Consider the following 17,283-nt stretch of genomic DNA (forward strand, 5'->3'; position numbering starts at 1 on the left):
CTTGATATTAACTAAGCTTTGTGCACAGCGTTCCACAGGTTATTTGTCCCTTTTGCCAAACCTCCCACCATACTATCCCGTGAGAGGTGACAAATGTATTAATTGATGCACAGCTGTCATCACACTTAAGATTTGCCCCAGGGGGGCATCCTTTGCATCTGTTGTAGATTTAGTTTTTCTTTTTTTTTTTTTTTTTAATTACTGGAGTTAGATTTATTCAAACAGCTGGACACCTATGTCTACTTGGATCCATAATTTCAAAAACAGAAAGAGTAGGTACAAGTAGAAACCTATCAGATTGATGGGCTCTGAATCTTCATGGGAGGCCTTGCCTAGTTATGCCCCTGGGACTATGCTAAGTGCCTAGTTTCAGGAAGGCATTAGGATGAGAGTACAGCTGGGGTGGAACTGTGGGAAAGCACTAAAAAGAGTGCTGTTGGAACCAGCTCCCCTTTGAGTGAAGGCTAGAAAAAGATTCTGAATATAATACTTGTATAAGATGGAAGATGAAAAAATTTAAGATATGTTTCCATGTCCTTCATTCAAAGTAATTTCATTTTCTAGGTACAGACAAAAGGTCAGAGAAAGGGGACAAACATTTATCTACTGAGAAGCCCATTTTGGTCTGCATCTAGTTAGTATATAGAAGCCATTTAGTCCTCTCAACACTACCCTCTGACAGCCATTAACTCCATTTTGTGGATTTGAAAGTGGAGGCTTAGAGATAAGTGTCTTTCATTGAGATGTGAATCCAAGTCTTTCCAGTTTAAAAGCTTTACTTTTTCCCATTACACCATATGTTCTCAAGTTGCCAAAGCAGTATCTCTTTGAGTTTCTTTTTTGAAAGGCTCAGTTATCAACTTTGTAGCCTATTTTCTAGATTGGAAGAAAGAGGGCACCTGCAAAAATGTACATTTCCTTATATGCAAATTGGAATTTTGCATGCAATTCCCTACTTTACATGTGGACTAGTATAAGATTACATTTTTAGTGATACACCCCGGCTTCCATAAACTGCTAACCATGTGACAGAAAAGCCCTAGCTTCTGGCTTCTAACCAGAAATTAGTCATGTCAACAGGAAAACTGCAATGATTTATAACCTACAAACAAAATATAATTTAAATGATCAGTATTTGTCTCTGTTTGCCAAGTAGAATGTTAACATGTTTTAGTGGCAGACTGATAAAGCTCAGAGCTTTCCAATCCACACAATAACAGGAAAATCTCAAAAGTTTTTGGATAAGATTTGGAGGTAGGGCAAAATACCAAGTGGAAAAATCTAACAGTTGTGATTGATGGTAACAACATTCACCCATAAGCTAAGATTCAATACTGAATATAAACTGAATATACCTATTTATTAAAAACAAAACAAACTAATAACTGACTCAATATATTTAAGAACATTAAAAACTTCTGCTCTGTGAAAGAGACTCTTAGGAGAATTAAAAGAAAATCTCTGCAAAACAATTATCTCATAAAGGACAGGCATCCAAAATATACAAAGAATGCTTAAAAATCAACAATAAGAAAACAATCCAATTAAAAAAACAGGCATAAGAGTTGAATAGACACTTCAAAGAAAACATACTAAGGACAAATAAGTATATGATTAGATGCTCAACATATGTCCTTAGGAAATTGCAAATTTAAAAAAATGATATAACACTACATACCTATTAAAGTGACAAAAACTCAAAACAATGACAATACCAAATGCTGGGCAAGGATGTGGAATAACAGAACCTCTCATTCATTGCTGGCAAGAATGCAAAACCTTATAAACACTTTGGAAGGCAACTGGTGGTTTCTTAAAAAACGAAACAGGCTCTTACCATTGAATGTAGCGGTGGCCCTTTGTATTTACCACCCACCCCCCCACCCAAAGCTAAAAACGTGTCCACATGAAAACCTGTACCACAAAGATTTACAGCAGCTTTATTCACAATTGCCAAAACTTGGAAGCAATAAAAAGGTCTTTCAATAAGTGAAGAAATAAACTGTGGTACATATATACAATGGGATATTATTCAGAATATTATTAAAAAAGAGATGAACTATCAAGTCATAAGAGACATGGAATAAACATCATTGTATATAGTTAAGCCGAAAGAAACCAGTCTGAAAGGACACATACTATTATATGATCCCAACCAGATGGTATTCTGGGGGGGAAAAAAAAAAAAAACAACTATGGAGACAGTAAAAAGACAATACAAACAGTGGTTGCTAGTGGCTGCAAGAATGAACCCGAAGGTAAACAACTGGCTTTAGTTAATAATGTTTCAAAATGGTCTCATTAAGTGTAACTAATACATGGTGTTAATAATAGGAGAAACTGCTCAATGATTCTGAAGACACAAAACTACTCTTAAAAAAAAAAAAGTCCACTGATTTTAAAAATCCCCGTAAATGAAACATTGACTCAAAATACTTAAGAGCATTTTGAGTTTGTTTCTTATTTTAATTAAACTGCTATATTTCTACTTTCTCCTACACACTGCCATTATGTTCTGCTTTATTCTGTTAATGATTTTAATAAAAATGTATTTTTTCATCGAAGTGGCTTCCAGAATTATTCCTTCTTGCTTATGTAGGTAAATTATTCTTCATAAGTAGGAAAATATTCTTTCATTTGTTAATCCAATCAAACACGATGAGTGCTAAACTAAAATTCCCAAGCAAAATTCCAGAGATGAGCAAAACAAAAGCCTGTGGAAATAAAAAAGATAAAATAACAATTAAGAGTATTTCATAAACCTCCGTTCTTCCCAATAATGTTTTCATAATATTTGACTTTTTGAATATATATAAAATAGTATCAAATGACAAATTAGTTTTTAAAAAAGAAGTCTTAAAAGAAATAAAAACAACCTACCCCAAGCTTTTTCCATGAAAGAAAATCCTCTCTACTAAGTTTAAGATAAAATAGTCCTGGGAATACAAAAATCAAACATGTTGATGTACTGGCCCCTGTAAGTTGGAAGGGAGAAAAGAAAGATGTTGGATTCAGATGTGAGGTGGAGTAATAATTTTATCCATCTTATTATGTGGATTTTTTTGAAATGAAAAACTTACCAACTACACCAAAAACATTTCTAATGTCAGGAACATATATTGCAAGTAAAAGAATGATGATATTGAGTACTAGAGTAATCAAAGAATGGCGAATCCATGAGAATGGAAAATTGGAGAAAAACATCATCATTAAAGCTTTTCTGGCCTGTATAAGACAAAAGGAAATAGACTTAAGCAAAGAGGAAGCATCAAAGGCAAAATATTTGCTTAGCAAAGCACATGTACAGTAACCATGATATTCTTGCCTCCAAACTATTTAGATTCCCAAACTATAGCATAAATTGTTTCAAGTGTTTATACTCATAAACTACGTGTTTATCACATAAACCTTTCTACATGAGCTCATAAAAATTATTTTGCATTAGTTCTAGAAAAAATTTTTCACAGGCAATTTTTTCAGGTTGTATAATTTAAAAAACTACCAACAGTGACATTGTGTGATGAGATCTCAAAGAATCATTTTCACTAAAGTCAACAGAAAAACAAATGGTTTAAAACAGAAAAAGATCTGATGTCATGAAAAAGAAATACCACTTACTACTTTAACTTATATTATCTGTTTCACACATGTAAATATGAATAATTGCTCATTACACTGCCCACAGCTAGGCAGTCGGTCACATTCCATGAAAGTGTGCCCAACCCCTGTTGCACTCTTGGCACTAATCTCTGCATAGGGAGGGACAAACAATCTCGAAGGCTCAGTCAGTTCTTACAAAATTCGCTGTGAGATTCAAGACATCCATGCAGAGGCAGTTTTACCCAAAGCTTTTGTTTTCACTTTCTCAGAAATTCTTAAGATTCTTATGTATAGCAACTAGATGCAGAATGAAAATCTGTTCTGCCCCTCAAGTTATAATTTTAGAGCAAGTCAAATATTTTGAGTAAGATTAAACTAGCATGTCTATGTGAAAATAAAACTACAGTAAACCAGTAGGAGCTTATTTTTGCTGACTTGACTATTTCCTTTTCATGCATATTCTTTTGAAAGTAGAATACAGAATTGGGGGAATAAAACTTTAGAACTACAGTCTCTAAATTGGAAACAATGCTGTGGGAGAACTTAAATCTAAACTAAATCTCAGAAAGCACAAATTAGCTTAGTGGTTCACTGTTATTTTGGGGCTTTCATGGGGCCATATGCAAGTATGAGGTCTTTGATCAATTACTTGACAAATGAATAAGATATACAAGACTAGACATGATTCAAAGGTTCTAGTCTGCAAAGAATTAGTGTTGCCATATTAGGGAGCCACTACACTAAGCAACAAAATCTTTAAGCATACTTACAGGGAAGTGGATTAGAGGGACTGTCAAAAGCACAGCAAATAGTATGCATAACTTCACAGTCATGACAATAACATCATGTGGCAAGTATTTACTATAACCTTGTAGTAATTCTGACTCCACTTTGTCTGTAAATAAAAAAAATACTAAAAATCACATTATAAGCTATGTTCTAAGATGTCAATAATAGCAAAATCATTTTCCATAGCACTAATGGATCCTAATAGATTTAGATTCCCCATTACCAAATACATCTCTGGCCTTTTCCCTATTCCATGAAATACAAAGACATTAGTTAAATATATTCTTGAAAACTACATTCTTTTTAAATTTTTTAATGAGATTAGAAACCAGGACAGGCAACACCTACAAAATTATGACAGTTAATGTGTTTAGAAATTTCTCTTTAGAACTTTTCTACCATCTGAGGGTTTGAACACTCAAGTTGTCTGCTTATATAGTTGCTTTCTCATGTATTGTTGAGTTTGGTCCCTATGATAACAATATAAATAGGTAAACTTAAAACTGTAAATCACTTGCCTAAGATCACACAATACAAAGGAGCATAGCTGACAGGGTTGTACATCCAATATTTTTGGGGTGCCCAAGTTGATACTTATACAACAATACCATGATATTTCCTCATATCTTACAGTATTTCGTGCATATTACCAGTTTTTGTCAACAATTCATCTATAGATTCATCCTTGGTGAAAGAATGAAGTGTTAGGGAAATGGTTACTCAGAAGCAAGGGCAGCAGTCAGACTTTTTGCCTCATGGTGTTGCCATACTCACAATGTCTCCCCTCACCCCAAGTCAGCTGAAGAAGAGTGTGGGTGCTCAAATACACTGCCACTTCAGTGTCAGTGGGCAAAGACTAGTTAGTACTTAAAACAGAATGGTGTGCACATGCCTGTAATCCCAGCGGTTCTGGAGGCTAAGGCAGGAGGATTGCAAGTTCAAAGCCAGCCTCAGCAATTTAGCAAGGCCCTAAACAACTTAGCCAGACCTTGTCTCAACATATAAAAGGCTGGGGATGTGGCTCAGTGGTTAAGTGCCCCTTGGGTTCAATCTCCCCCCACAAAAAAAAACCCCAAAATCAGAATGGTATTTTTCATTTGAGAGTACAGGTTGTAGAAAGGATGCTTTGAGGCAGATTAAAAAAAAATCAACTATACCTTTGTTTTCAAGAAACTTAAAATTTAAAGGGGAGAATGACAAATTCACACGTACATAATACAAATTATACATCCACATAAATACACATATTGGTAGAAGAAGGTCCAAACAAAGAGCTTTGGTGATTCTAAAGACCACAGAGCAATGTTCAAATTTCACCACTTACTAGTGATTTTTCCAAGTCTCAGTTCCTACATCTTTAAAATAGGGACAATAATACATTGACCTATAGAGTTACTAGGACATTAAATGAGTCAATCAATATATGTGTGCTGGTGTTCAAAACTGTGGGAAAAGAGATTCTTTAGAAGAAAAAAACAGCACAAGTGGAAGTCTTAAAGTAGCAAAGGGAATGTATATCTGAGAAAATAAGAAGTCCATTCAGTACTGCAGTCACTGAAATATAATAAGCAGAAGTACAAAGAGGGAAGTTGGTGACAGGGCTGGAAATGCACTGAAGACCTAGGAATACAGCTCTGTGTAGGGGTTAGACCAATCTTGCATGTCACAGACTTGCAATAGTGATTCAGGAAGGAGACTGTATTATAATCTGAACGAAGCAAAGTATAGACTGGAAGGAAAGAAAAAGAGGGATAATAGAAGGCTACTCTCATAACCACTGAGAGGTAATGAACTAGACTAGTGATAATGGAAACGGGAAAGAAATGAGTTGTCTAAAGTATTATAGACGAAATTTAAACAATGTGGGACTAACGGACTAAGTAGGTGACTAAGAAGAGCCAGGAAATCCAGAAATCTGGATTTTATTTCCAAATCTGTGAGATACTTGGGAGTCTTTTGAGAAATATGGCATACTATTTTATTTCCATTTTCTGAATCATAAAATATGCCATTAACACTTCTTGCTTAACAACCTCATAGACTTTAAAAGGTCTGCTTATTATGCAACATTTGGGCAGTGGCCTAGCTCACCAGAGAACACTTTTCTCTTTCTCACCACATAATGCTTTAACATCTGTAATTAGAGTCAATATTATTAATCTTTGTATATACTTATAGGTCCCTTTAATCTTACAAAAGTTAGATATTAACTAAATCTTGGGAATTCTGGGTAAAAGGATTCCAAGTAGCTCCAGAATCCTGAAGAATTAGATTATTATAAATTCAAAATGTATGTCACTTGTCCACTTTCTACTTTCCCAGGATGAAAACCTTTCTTCCGAGTCAGTCATTCTGTATTCTTAGCTGAACTGTAACATATGTAAGTGATAGAGTACAACACGCTTCTCTAGATTCCAATAAATCTCTACTAATCTCAGAAAGGACCTGCTGGCGATCTCTGCAAGTTCTATCGCCATTAAAGTCAAGAGCCTGTCCTGTATAATACACACTGTCAAACAGGGTCTGAAGCTTATTAAGATTATCATAAAGTAGCAGAAAGAATACTGGATTAGCATTCAGGAAACCTGCCTTTAATTCTGTGACAGGTAACTTCATCACTCTGGGCTTTAGCTGCTCATCTAAAAAATGAATCTAAAGCTTTAACTCCAGACTAGACCTTCTGATAAAATCCCAGGCTCAATTAGCAATTTCTTTCCATAAGACAGAGCTCTTGTTGAACTTATAGAAAGACACCATAAAAAGTTTTTCTTGCTTATGATTAATAATACTTAAAAGAACCACTGTGAAGAGTAAAGCAGTTTCTGCATCTTCCTGACTATGGAGAAGAGTTAATTTTTTTTGGTACTAAGGATTGAACCCAGGGGTGCTTTATACTGAGCTACTTCCCCAGTCCTTTTTATTTTTTATTTTGAGAAGGGTCTAACCAAGTTGCTGAGGGTCTTACTAAATTGCTGAGGCTGGCCTTAAATTTACAATCCTGAGTTGCTGGAATTACAGGTGTGCACCATTACACCTGGCAAGAAATTACTTTTATACAATTGCATCTGTCTATACATAAAGCTAGCTATCTGTCTTCTTCTCTATCATCTACCTACCTACTGTGTGATTTTTCTTAGATGTACATTTCTCCATTATATAAAATTTTGATACTTTGAAGAATTTGCATTATGGAGATGGGATTAAATCATTTTAGTTGATAAAGACATTTCATTTACATAACAAAATCCTTTAGGTTTTGCTTTTAAGCAACAATAATGGATGGATGAATGGTGATGGAGGGAGAGGGAGGGAGGGAGAGATGAAGAAGTGGGGAATGAGATATCTATATATATGGATGCCTGGAGCTTAAGTGAGCATGAGCAGTTTTACCGAAAGTTCACTTAATAAAAACTTGGGATGAAGAGAGGTTTTACAGCATAATCTTTGAGGAGGCAGCACAGTTAATAAAAGCATTGGATTTGGAAAGAAACAAAATAATTAAATCTCAAGCCCATTATTCATTAGCTATAGTTACTGGCCTAATTATTCAATCTAAATGAACCTATACCACCTTACAGAGTTGTTATAAGGATGAAGTTAAATGATATATGTAAAGTATCTGATACTTAAATGTTAGCTCAATAAATGTATTAGCATCAATCACTTCTCCACATCCCTTTCAATGTAAGCTTTGTTTCTGATAATTTAATACAACAGCTCCTAAGTACCTAATGATTCATACAATTAATGTAACTATTTCTCAGTCATCTTGGTATCAGTAAGGCCATTTGAGGTTTCTCTCAGGTAGTTCTACTTATCTATAGGGAGGAGAAGGTCAGTATTTTTGGACATTTTTTTCAAAGTTGAAGATTCTAAACAATGCAGATTAAGTATCCGTAATCTAAAAATCCAAAATATGAAATGCTCTGAAAATTCTTTGACCAAAATTCTTCGAGCACAAAAGTCTGCAAATATTCTGAAATCCCCCAAACTCTGAAATCTGAAACACTCTGATCCCCAGAATTTCAGATAAGTGATAACCAGTAGTATTTGTGCCAGGTGACAATCTTAATTTTTTAAAAAGGCAGCTATTCTGCTACTCTAAATCTTTTAGAAACCCAAGAGGACCCAGCTATGATATTAATAATCCCAGCTATGATATTTTATTAAAACAGAAAAGTATTACGATTTCAGGTTTGTATAAAAATGAATATATTGAAAAACCAAAAATAAAGTACATATATTTCAAGAAGTTTGCTTTTATTAGTGATGATCACAAATGCTTAACAATTTGTTTTCACTTTCTTTGTAGTGTGTCTCACAGGGCACCATGCTCACATTGGAAAAAATGCTTTTCTTAAAGGTGCACAAAAAGCTCTACTACTCTCTTCCTATATCAGTATAAAAATGCAATAGCAGATTTAGATATATGGGATGGCCATTATTATTGCTGAAATAACATAGAGGCAGCAAGAAAATAAAGACTACAGAGAGCAATTATAATTTTCTCCCACATAAAATGTCATGGTAATATGGCATATACAGAAAAGTTATATTTAAACTATTTTATTAAAAACAGAAAGAAGTACAGTACTAAAAGAGCACCTTAAATATAATGAAAGTTATAATAATAATGCCAGCAGCAGCTCTCATTTGTGAAGGACCATTATATGAATTTTACATATAATTGATTTCTGCTTCAAAACAACTCTATGAAGTTATTCCCATATTACAGATTAGGAGATAAAGCTACTGCAAAGTGAAATAACCTGTTCAAGGTCATACAGCTAGTTAAAGTAGAGGAGGTATGTGTACCACATTTGTTGGATTTCAAATAAACTTGCTGGATTTCTTTCCAAAGGGCTGAGGAAATGTAGCAGTATAAGCAAACATTATCACAAAACTTGTCAGACTTGGGAAAATTCTGTGCAATAAGAAAAGTGCCATTACTAGTCATGACATTATTAGTCATCACTGATGTCTACAAGCTGAAACATATTCACAAGACAATCACACAAGAAATGATAGTTATTCACAGCTAAGTATTACCTAAGTAATAACAGCCATTTACTTGCAGACTTATAAAACAAAAGCATCCATAAACCAAAAAGTATATGCAGAATTTCACAAATTGAGTGTAACTTGTGTTACAATATGTTTTTATGTAAATTCAACAAGTATGCTTACATATCAAACAAGAAAGCTTACAATTTTTATTCTTGTTCTAGAATTCTGTTTTACTTTTTCCTCAAGTTCTTATCAAGAGAAAACTACCCAACATAACAAGCAGGGAATTTTTCCAAAATATATAAAAGATACTTTTATTTTGTGAATTTAAAACTGTCTTTAAGAATAAAGGAGAAAGGTCATGGTGAGTTATAGAATGTACATCTGATGAATTCTGGAGACAGAAATATCTGACATCTAAGTGTAAAACTAAAATCGAGTGTAAAACTCTTTCCTTTTCTCAACTTGTTCTTTCGCAATTAAAATGATTTTACTCTCTCAACCCTAAAACTTCTGACTAGAGTATAATATACTGAATATGCAATTTTAAAAAACCAAAATCATTATCTTTTTAGAAAGACATCAATATCCCTAAACCTGAAATATACTTAGGTGTATAAGAAATTTTTCATATGAAGTCATTAATCTTTAATTTGATCCACCTTTCTAAGAGAAAGAGAATCATTTCTATAAGGTCCCTAGAACCACCACAATACTGCACTGTAATCTGGGTGGCCTGCACAAATTAACTTATTACTGAAAGTCAGAAAGAAAGTCTATAATCATGTGTGAGATCACTTATGTAATAATTTATTTTGTTATCTCTATCTAAGAATATACTCGCTGGAAGTGGTGGTGTACGCCTGTAATCCCAGTAGCTTGGGTGGCTAAGGCAGAAGGATAGTAAGTGAGTTCAAAGCCAGCCTGGGCAACTTAGTGAGGCCCTAAGTAACTTAATAGGACTCCGTCTCTAAATAAAACATATATTTAAAAGTTGATGGGGGGTGCTGGGGATGTGGCTCAGTGGTTAAGAATCCCTGGGTTCAATCCCTGGTACCCCCCTCCCCCCCCAAAAAAAAAAAAAAACCCAAATAGAATATACTCACCATAAAAAGTGAGGTAACCAAAGAGGGCAGATATAAAGTAAATGAGAAAACTTAAAGCAATTGCTGTATTGGTTACATTCTGCATTCTTTTCTTTGATGGGCTAAAAGACAAAAATGGCAAAGGTAAAACCAGTGATATGAATTATAGCTAAACAAACAAATGTCTCCCAAATTAGTCAAGAAGATTCTTCAATCATTCAAGACCTAATCTATCAATAACTGCACACTGGAATTAGTAATGTGAAGTCAGCATAGGAAGATTACATTTCCTGGAAACATTCTTAACTGAGAATTAACTTGCTTTGTTTTATTTCATTTTAAATTAACACTTAGAATCTAGCGATGATATGAAGGGATTCATAAATGAGAGCGTCATTCAATTTGATGAAAGCCCTCCAGGTAAAAAAACAAAAATATTTAATTCATTTAAAATACTCCAGGATTCTACAGTACCTTTGAAGTTCACAGTATATCGGCAATATTGAGGTATGGCAGAGAAATGAAAAAGCCATGGTTGGTATAGCGTAAGCACTCTGAAAAAGAATTTTAAAAGACAATTAAATGCTATCCTATTGAAACAATTTCATTTGACAACAGTTCTTTTAAAAAATCAATGTATTTCATCTTTCATGAGTCATTTCTTTATAAGATTTTTTTTCTTTTCAGAGAGATATACCTATAGTTACCAGCAAATGTTTTACTTAGCTATACTAGGGAGAACATTTTTAGGCTGACTTCCCATACCATTTTGCTTTATTACAATACCGCTTCTACATTATTTAGGTAAGATAAAAATAGTTTAGGTAAAATAAATAATATTTAGGTAAGATAAAAATTATACCTTAGAAATGTTCTCATTGCAATTCTCAGTCATTACCAATGTATGCACAATTTAAATACATCTTAATACCTTAAGCACTAGGCAATATTGTTAATAATTTTAAATATGTTTTCACCAAAATGTAATCCATAATAAAATAATAATAAAGTGTTAACCATATCTTTGTACTACTGCAAGCATCTTTGATCAGGATCTCTTTTAATAAGAATGAATGTCATTTATTCTAGACCTAAAAACTCTTTAAGATCCCATGGAATACATAAGCTTAAATTTTGTTTTGTTTTTATTATTAGAATACTTAACAAGAGCCAGAGGGAGCTATAAAGGAAATAAGTTACCATCTAAATGAAAATATGGCCTTTTCTCTTTTATGCTCTAAAAATATTTTCCCTTAACTAGCTTTAGGCTCTTCAGCAAAAGAAGTTCCAGATGAAGACCTATCTGGGGATATAATGCCTAGACTCCTAAAATATCTGAGAGGGGCTACGAGGAAGGAAGTTGTAGAGTTTCCTGAGGGTGGATTAGGGAATAAGAGTTTAATTCAAAAATTCTCTATTTCATACATTGCTTAATTTCCTGGCTTGTCAGTTACTCCACTTAGATCTTTAAGGCACAAGGAGGTCTTTACCACGCAAAAGATGTGGTAACCTCCCTTGTGGGGCCAGAGAGTCATTTCTCATTTACAAACTAGGAGATACAGAAAAATTCTGCATGGAGGAGTATGCAGACTTCCACAGTATAAAGCTGCACATGAGTGGAGGGGTTCTACCAATTTGGGACCTACAAAATGGGATTTTGGCAGAATTAAGACAGTGTAGAGGAAGAAACCTGCAGAAAAAAGGAAGACTTTTGTGCTCCTCTACAAATATTTGTAAAGCAGAGACCATCCAGATCACAGTTCCTGCATCCTCTGCTGATGCTCAGGGGCTCTTACAGGCATTTTTGAGTATCCTATACCCCTTAGGCTCTTAGAGAAGGCAAGGGGACTTAAGGTTTTTAGTCTCGACTCCTGGCATCATAAATTTCAACTTTGGAATGTTGGTCAGAAGATATATTGGCAGTACTCAATTGTTGGTCCAATGATGAGGCTGCTTAGCTACAGACCAAAGTTCTACTCACAGGGGAGGAGTTTTTGATTGTAATTGGCTATTTAGCTTTACAAGTCCAGAGGGCAACAGGAAGTCTGTATCCACAGAGGACCTTATTGGCCAGACCAGACATTCGGTAAATCTGTTCTTTTAGGCAGAGGCCCATTTAAAACAGGCTCCATTTAAAGGCATGCCAAAGGGGGGGAAAAAAAAGGTGGCTGTTTCATAATGGGCCACCCTGTGTTAAATAATATTATTCTTCTGGTAGGCAATCCTATACTTAGCACATTCATGAAAATTAATTAGTTACAGGTACAAAGACCTAAGAGACCCTGTTACACAAATCTCTTAAAACTTGAAATGTGAAAAATCAACCAAAAGTATCTGTTAATAACTTACACACCTCTTTGGAGAAATGAAAGAGCTTTGGTTTACAATCATCTGTAGCATTTGAAATCTGTTTAAGAGTATTGAGGGGAAAAAGAGAAACCAACAGCTATTAAAAGTCAGAATACATCAACAAAAAATTAATTGTATCATTACTAGGCTTTCAAATCAAATTATTTCAAAGCAAAATTCCAAAATACATACAACCACTACTTTTTTATTAACAAGGAAAAAATTATTTGCTTGCCTTTTCTCCCTTTTTAGTTTAAAAAGGCAAACAACAACAAAACAAAAACTATTACCTGGAAGAATTCCTCTGTATGATTTAATGTCAGAGGACAAGGGATGGCCCATTTTTTAATTATTATCTGTAAGAATAATATAATCAGTACTCAGATTATTTCTAATAAAATTCATTGATTTCAAATAGGTCAAAATTATTTTCATTAGTCTAAAACCATGCCAAACAGCTAACAGAAGATTCTTTGCTGGTAAGAGTTTCCCCAGTTAGAAGGGTTCATCATTTAACAGTTACCTGTGGTAGGACTATGAGGGATAGGACAGAAGGTGTTTCACATGTGTTTAGTGGGGATCTTTTCCATTAAAGACTGGGGGTATTTCCTGTCAACTTTCAAAACTCCTACAGCATCAGTGTATTTTTTTTTTTTAAGTGTGACTCAAAGGGGGAATGTGTTTTGTCAATGGTACAAAAATATGATTATTTGTTTCAGTAGCAGTCAGAGAAATACTAATAGCAGGTTTGGAAAAGGCACAGGGAGAAATATGTAGAGACTTTATGTAAAGGCGGACCTCAGGGATTTCTGATGAATAAGTACTTTCACCCTCCTTACTTTTTCAGATTTGTATTATTTTTGGTGAATGTGGAGAAAGCTGGCTAGAATAAGAGCACATAACTGGGAACTCCAGCTGGTAAAAATAAATTAAAGAAAAAACATTAAGAGAAACCCAGAGGGATGCTATTTCCCAGAAATAATCAATGAAAATGTTTCAGGATTTTACTCTTAATTGTGGCCATCCTGTTCCTGGACCTAAAGTTGTAGCTGTGTCAACATTACCATTGTTGCCGTTGTTTCAGGCACATAATTACTCTGTAAATGTTTGCTCCGGGCTGAATCCCAGCATACAAAGGGGCAAAGGAGAATAAAGGAAGTATTTGTCCTTTGCTGGAGACCAATAAGTAAACACTATTTCTATATGGTATTTATCTAGATTTTGGATCTTAGCAAATTAAATCAATACTTTATACCATGATAAAACAAATCTAAAGAAAATATACACTTTTAGGATTAAGTTAATGAGTGAACTAAAGAGTCACTCTTAAATTAAAAATCTCACCAAGGAAAAATAAGAAAGGGAAAAAATATAAGGATAAACTGGGCTAGCTGCTTTGAGGTAAGTTTTCAATACAAAATAAAACTCGATGATCAATTTACCAACAGGAAAGAACAAAATCAAAAGCATAATCTCACCATTTTTGTTTTCCTGAAAGGTTTTCAAAAAAAGGATGAGGATGAGGTAATGGAAAAGCTGGAGAAGCAAGGTCATTACTGGTCTCTATCTTTTGCCATGTTGACACAGTTCCAAATTTAGTCTCTCACTTTTTCTCCTTACCAGTAGTGGTGCTGTTGGCAGCAAAAGCCATTTATTGAGCATTTGCCATGTACCAGGTATCTTTTTCCCCCTTTTAAAATAGAGATAAACTCATTAGCAGCCTTTAATATTAATATAAGTTCACCTAATTTCTGTGCAAAGATCCACCCCAAACCCAAGCCTGTGTAGTAGAATAGTGTGGCTAGACATGATGTCCTACAAAGCAGCAGAAGAAAACAGAAATGCAAAGAGACCCAACAACAAACAGCAAATATTTATAAGGAGTTCTTGCTTGGGTTGAAGATAACACATGGTAATAAGATAACTCTTGGGGTTAGAACAATGATTACTAAATTAAGTATTAAAAATATCTGTTCAATTGCACAAAAGACCCTTCTTTCTTCCTGCTCCAAGTCCTTCCCAACTTTCAAGGCTCAGCTTATTTTACCTCCTTCCAAATTCTTCTTTACTCTAGCTCTCAGTGATTCTTCTCTCAACTCTTGTGACTCCTACTTTGAAGCAAATAAATCAGTATTTCATTAGGTAATACCTACGGTGTTTTCTAATAACTTAGTCTTATCTTTCCTACTATGTGGATTGATCTCCCCTACTGGATTGACTAGATTATAGTGACCATGCAAAACTTTCATACACTATCATACCTAACATAGTGCTTAATAGAAGAAAACCATTTAACTCTAAATGCTATTTATTTGACTATTGGTTTACTGAAATACTACTTAAAACACTAATCTGTACTTAAGAGAAAAACTTGAAAAGAGTGGTAATCCATTTGTGTACTAAGATGGACCAAAAAAAGGTAGTTCTTTTTTTAATGGTAAATCCATTTGGTTTCTGTCATTCCAAGCCATTGCTAAAATGAAATTTATTTTTAAAAATTTTAGAGGGGGAAAAATTTATGTCATATTTTAAAAAATATGGGTTAATATATATGCATGTATTTTTCCTAACTGCTATTTCAAAACCTAATACTTACTATTGAATCTATAATAAATGTCAATAAAAAAGACCACTAAAAAAATTATAGAGTGCATCTCATTATCCCATTGTAGACCAAATTTAAACTTTTCATAGGTAAAACTCTGAGCAAATGGTTTGTAAAAGCATTACAATAAATACAGAATAAGGGTAGTATTTCTATATGACAGTTACAACAGAAATCTGTATTGAATTAAAGAGTATTTGTCATGACAGAAATGAAAACTATAGTAGACATATCATATCAATACATTTCACTTATTTCAAACTATTGACTATGAAAACTAAATTATTCTTACCAATGCAAAGAGAAATGTCAATTATCTATATCCTACTGACATAATGAGAACTGTCAATTATCTATAAGGGAAAAATTCACTGTTACCTACACTGATTATCTTCAATACCTATATATTCATCATTTGCATACACAGGCACTTCTTTTTTTTAAAAAAATGCATTTATTTATTTATTTATTTATTTATTTATCTATCTATCTATTTATTTATTTAATGTGGTGCTGAAGATTGAACCCAGTGCCTCACACGTGCCAAGCAAACGTTCTACCACTGAGCCACAACGCCAGCTCCTATGCAGGGCACTTCTAACTATGCAGAGGCTTCCCAACAATCAACATATGATGAAAATAGTTACTGTTTCTCTCTTCAATATAGAGCATACAAAGTGTATGTTCAATTCATTATTTGTCAGACAATTGTAGGAGGGATGATTTTAACGTTGGTAAATTCAGTAAATGTAAACACTATCAAATACTTTCAGATTTAAGAGTATTCATGGAAAATAATTACTATATACAGTGAAATCAGGGTCATTTCCACTTCATTAAAGTAATTTAATGCTATTTTATCCCTGTGTCTCAGAAGATGGTTTAACCAAAGCTAAAGGCAATGCACCCGAAACTGTTTTGACAGTTTTGAAATCTGGTTCTATAATATGGTTTAACTATTGATGTGTTGTCTTGCTTATAGCATGACATCTGCCTTCTATTAATAAGTAAATAACAAAGAGAAGTTTAACCAAATTTATGAAGAGATTATTTGGGCATATATATTCTTGGCAAGCTAAATGTTAAATCCTATTTAATGTTTACTATTTAGATACTGACTGTGGAATAAAATGCTATGGAAAGAAAAAAGGGTTTAAAAATTTCACATGAAGATATTATCTTTATAAAAATGTTTAAGATCTGCTTTAGAATAATAAAAAAGGAAACAAGAAATTTAAATTCTATTTTATCTTTATATTATTTTATAACTATCAAAATAAGTTAAATTTAACATCAGATATTTTCCTTTTATAATAAAAGTGACTAGTTTAAAATAAGAAAGAATATATCCTACATATAAAGAGTAATATTTATTCCCAGTACTATTTTCATAAGAACTTATTTATACTGAATAACCAGGGTAGAGAGGAAAAAATTCAAGCAACCTGGTTCTTATTAGATATCCTTGGTAAAGTCCTAGAAACTCTTGTTTCATCAATCAAACAAAATTTCAAAATTAAGATGACTAGTACCAAACTGACTTTACAGATTAGAGCCGACTGTTTCTTTACACAGTGTTGTACATAAATAAACATATACACCTACACAAAGAATTCTATTCCATCTAGAGTTTTAACAAAATTGGTGTGCTCTTCTCTCTAGTTAACAGTAGGTGATACAGAATTTGAGATTCTACTCTAGCTAAGCTTCTTTAGAATGAATGCAACGAAGGAGATAATTTTGTGAAAATTATTAAATTCTTTTGTGAACAAAACTACTTTTAACAACATACTAAACGGAATGGGCTAACTTCCCAGCACAAAACAGACTTAAAAGAAAAAAAATCAT

The 17,283-nt window shown here is 33.6% G+C and overlaps 1 protein-coding gene across 3 annotated transcripts in view; it reads right to left on the reverse strand.

Annotated features, from left to right (window-relative positions):
* Window positions 1–1,917: 1,917 nt before the first annotated feature.
* Window positions 1,918–17,283, reverse strand: part of Slc38a6 (solute carrier family 38 member 6) — a 64,285-nt gene continuing 48,919 nt past the window's right edge. For 2 of the 3 annotated variants that reach the window (XM_046461132.2, XM_046461135.2), the window contains exons 9-16: window positions 13,121–13,186; window positions 12,835–12,888; window positions 10,956–11,035; window positions 10,503–10,603; window positions 4,371–4,513; window positions 3,081–3,225; window positions 2,881–2,975; window positions 1,918–2,714 (exon numbers count right to left, since the gene is read on the reverse strand). In XM_046461132.2, the coding sequence (XP_046317088.1) occupies window positions 2,634–2,714; window positions 2,881–2,975; window positions 3,081–3,225; window positions 4,371–4,513; window positions 10,503–10,603; window positions 10,956–11,035; window positions 12,835–12,888; window positions 13,121–13,186 (765 nt within the window). In that variant the 3' untranslated portion in view covers window positions 1,918–2,633. The remainder of the gene's footprint in view (window positions 2,715–2,880; window positions 2,976–3,080; window positions 3,226–4,370; window positions 4,514–10,502; window positions 10,604–10,955; window positions 11,036–12,834; window positions 12,889–13,120; window positions 13,187–17,283) is intronic. The other variant, XM_046461133.2, reaches the window with a different exon arrangement.

This window comes from Marmota monax, unplaced genomic scaffold (assembly GCF_021218885.2).
Source record: "Marmota monax isolate L192 unplaced genomic scaffold, Marmota_monax_Labrador192_F-V1.1 WCK01_AAM20220418_F8-fsc00001, whole genome shotgun sequence".
NCBI lineage: Eukaryota > Metazoa > Chordata > Mammalia > Rodentia > Sciuridae > Marmota > Marmota monax.